General features: G+C 53.9%; 2 protein-coding genes across 2 annotated transcripts; both read left to right on the plus strand.

Moving 5' to 3' along the window:
• Positions 1-102: 102 nt before the first annotated feature.
• Positions 103-1,323, plus strand: DQ04_13921000 (hypothetical protein; the record flags this gene model as incomplete). The annotated part of the gene is made up of 1 exon (XM_009317053.1): positions 103-1,323. The coding sequence occupies one exon, from the start codon at positions 103-105 to the stop codon at positions 1,321-1,323; it is 1,221 nt and encodes a 406-aa protein (XP_009315328.1).
• Positions 1,324-2,077: 754 nt separating this feature from the next.
• On the plus strand, positions 2,078-3,259 carry DQ04_13921010 (hypothetical protein; the record flags this gene model as incomplete). The annotated part of the gene is made up of 1 exon (XM_009317054.1): positions 2,078-3,259. One exon carries the CDS (start codon positions 2,078-2,080, stop codon positions 3,257-3,259), a length of 1,182 nt encoding a protein of 393 aa, XP_009315329.1.
• Between the last annotated feature and the right edge of the window lie 283 nt (positions 3,260-3,542).

Consider the following 3,542-nt stretch of genomic DNA (forward strand, 5'->3'; position numbering starts at 1 on the left):
GGTGGTGATGGTGCCTGAGTGGCGGACTGGAGCCTCTGCTGTGCACAGCGCACTGACCTCTTCTGCCTGCCCCCACTCATTGCGCAGATCAAGAATACGGTGATGACGATGCGCTGTGTGCTGCTTGTGTGTGCGCTGTGTGCGTGGTGCGCCTGCGGGTGCGCGGCAGAAGGTGACGATCTAGTGGGTGGTTTACCTGACGGGGATCTAAAAGAGAGTTCCGCAAAATCCGGATCTGATAATCCGCAGGATCCTTTGAAGGTGTGTTCTCCCGGTGCGGTGGACAACAGCGGGGCGGTCTGCCCTGTTGCGGATCAGAGAGAAAATGCTTTGGTTCGTGATGATTGCACAAATCAACCCGACACGCCCAAGTGCAAGGTGGCTGCTGTTCCTTCTCCTTGTAAAGAGAAAAACCCTCCCGGATGCAAAAATCCTGAAAGCCGTGATTCAGTTGCGCTTTGCACAGAAACTGAGGGGAGTTGTAGGGATGCTGCTGACACGGGGCTTGAGAGAGGTATACCCGATCGACAACAAATTCCTGCTTCTGTTGAATGCAGAGAGACTGACGTTGGTGCTGCAGCTACCCCAACCTGCGTGCGTGCAGGGAAACAAGAACGGGAAGAACGTCTGGAGGAGGAGCCTGGTGGAGAGAAAGACAATGATGGTGAGCAAGGAAACACCGGTTTGCGGCATGAAACACAGCACAACGCTGCAGGGGAAGGCGACGGCCAGTCAAACCCGCAGTTAGGTCTGCAGGCCAAACAGAAAGACGACTCTGAGAAGCAGGTGAAGGAAAAAGAAGATGAGAGAGATGGCCGCGGTGTCAAGAAAGAAAAGGCAGAAGTACCCGAAAGCAAACAGAAATTGCTTACCCCAGTAAAAACGGGAGAGCACGTCGACAAAACCCCGGCCAGTGGTCGTCCAGAAGGAAGCCATAGACAAGGGAGTCAAGCCGATACTGGTGATGTCGATGCAATGACTTCAGAAGCCAGCAGCCCTCACAGAACTGCGGGGAAAAAGGACGAGAAGACGAAAGATGATTCCAAACCAACAACCATTTTTAATACTGTTTCTGGTGGTGAACACACTGACAACGGCTTCTCTGCAGGTGATTTTAAGACTGCCACGGAAGCCAACAATAATCAACAAGATGTTTCCACGAGTACTGTTGTCACTGAGGTCACCCACAGCAACACTGCCGCCACTGCTCCAGCGGTTGAGAACGTGAAGGACACGAAGAATGTGGACAGCAGCGTTAGTCCTGTGTGGGTGCATCCACCGCTGCTTCTGGTGGCGTTGTTTGCAGTGACGGCTGTGTCATGAGCATCGTGGACAAGCAACATGCCTCCTCGCTCTCTTTCTCTGTGTGCACTGCGAGCTCATGGCGGGTGTACCTATACCCCTTCTCTTCGTAATGATTGCTTGGGGCTCAGATGCTGCCTCTTTGTGTGGTTGGTACTTTGCTTTGTGTGTGTGTGGCATCCTCGTGGTGTGGGGTGCGTGGGGTGGAGGGTGCTTTAATTGTAATTGCTTTTTTAATTGTTTTTGCTTGCCATGTGCTCGTGGAGTGCGATAGCTCTTTTATTGAGTGTGTGTGTATGTACTGCGGCAGCAGGATGTCTGGGTGCATTCGCTTTGTGCGCGCATTTCTTAACAACTTTCTTCGTCAACAAAATTCGTCAGTATGGATGTGCTGCGGCTCTTTAATTCCCTTCGGTGTGTTTCCCTCGCCGCCCACTCACCTGTGTGTGTGTGTGTGTGTGAATGGTGCTGCGGTGCTTGATGGGCTTGTTGTGTGATGCCTGCAGCTGTGTGTTGGGTGTGGGGCAGGGACACACATTCGGGGGGTTGATACATCTGGTTTTCTTCTTGCTGCTTTGCTGTTGGGGAGTGCTCCTGTGGGCACAGCACACCACAGCCCTGCCACGCTTCGGCTTCGCGTATTGTTGTGTTTGTTTTGTGTGGGTGTCCGTCTGCGGGTGGTGATGGTGCCTGAGTGGCGGACTGGAGCCTCTGCTGTGCACAGCGCACTGACCTCTTCTGCCTGCCCCCACTCATTGCGCAGATCAAGAATACGATGATGACGATGCGCTCTGTGCTGCTGGTGTGTGCGCTGTGTGCGTGGTGCGCCTGCGGGTGTGCGGCGGTTGATGAAGGAACTACTGATGATCATGGTACGCATGCTGAAGAGGATGTGTCGGAACCGAAAGTTTTGGATAGGGATGGCCTTGATGGGGTGTGCCAGCCTGGTCAAGTGAAGTCTTCTAAAGGAGTTTGCTCTGCTCCCCTTTTGACTACAAAGGGTGCGGATTTGGAGGATTGTGATGGCGCTCGTGAATCTGGTAAATGCACGATAGCTTCTTCAACTCCCCTTTGTACGCATAAAGTGGTTGTGACGTGCGAAAACATTGATAAGAGTAACCCAGAGGCCCTCTGTACAAAAGAAGGCAAGACCTGCATGATTTCTGCTGCGGTGGGGCAGAAGACTGCGACTGTGGGCAACCTGCAAACCAGTGATCCTAATACCAACTGTCTAGCTGCTGCAGGCGGTGGTGGTGTTTCGGGGGCGTGTGGGCAAAAACTGGACACTGGACTAACAGCAGTTGGGGGTGCCGGGCAGGATGGACAGAGCCCTACGGGTGGTACATCTCACGGCGCCCTCTCGGAGACTGGAACGCTCGACACGAGTCCACTGAGAGAAGATACGAAAAATGGAGATCTGCTGGAACATCAAAGAGGTAGAATAAACCCGCCGGTGGAAAAACAATTAATACGTCGAACGCAAGACACAGCAGCTGCAGGGCAACAGGGACCTCACTCTCCATCCGATGATCATCAAGACCGAGGCACCAGTGAAGGTAGAGAAGTCACTACTGCCTCACCCAATGCCACTACTTCATCGCCAAGCAGTCATCTGCCAACTGCGGACCACACAGACGAGAAGGGAGATGATACTGTTCTCAACAACATCGGCAAAAGCGGTTCCGATGGTGCCACTGTTACGGTTAAAAAGAATAATGCGCCTAGTGACGCAGCCGGGGCTGGTGCAAAGGATGAGGAAGGAGCAGGAACGCAGGGCTCATCGGAATCTGCTTCAGTGAGTGCTGGTGCCAGTGAGGCCACAGGCAGCAAGCCTACCCCCAATGCCCCTGCCGACGAGAACGTTAAGGACACGAAGAATGCGGACAGCAGCGTCAGTCCTGTGTGGGTGCATGCACCGCTGCTTCTGCTGACGTTGTGTGCAGTGACGGCTGTGTGATGAGCATCGTGGACAAGTAACATGCCTCCTCGCTCTCTCTCTNAAGAATGCGGACAGCAGCGTCAGTCCTGTGTGGGTGCATGCACCGCTGCTTCTGCTGACGTTGTGTGCAGTGACGGCTGTGTGATGAGCATCGTGGACAAGTAACATGCCTCCTCGCTCTCTCTCTCTGTGTGTGTGTGTGTGTGTGTGATTGCGTATTGCTGACGCACCCATGGCGGTGGTGTGCACAATTGTGAGCCCATCCTGCCACTGCGCCGTCCTCTTCGCTGCGGAGCACATG

Source organism: Trypanosoma grayi (genome assembly GCF_000691245.1).
Source record: "Trypanosoma grayi strain ANR4 Tgr_1392_V1, whole genome shotgun sequence".
NCBI classification, from domain to species: Eukaryota; Euglenozoa; class Kinetoplastea; order Trypanosomatida; family Trypanosomatidae; genus Trypanosoma; species Trypanosoma grayi.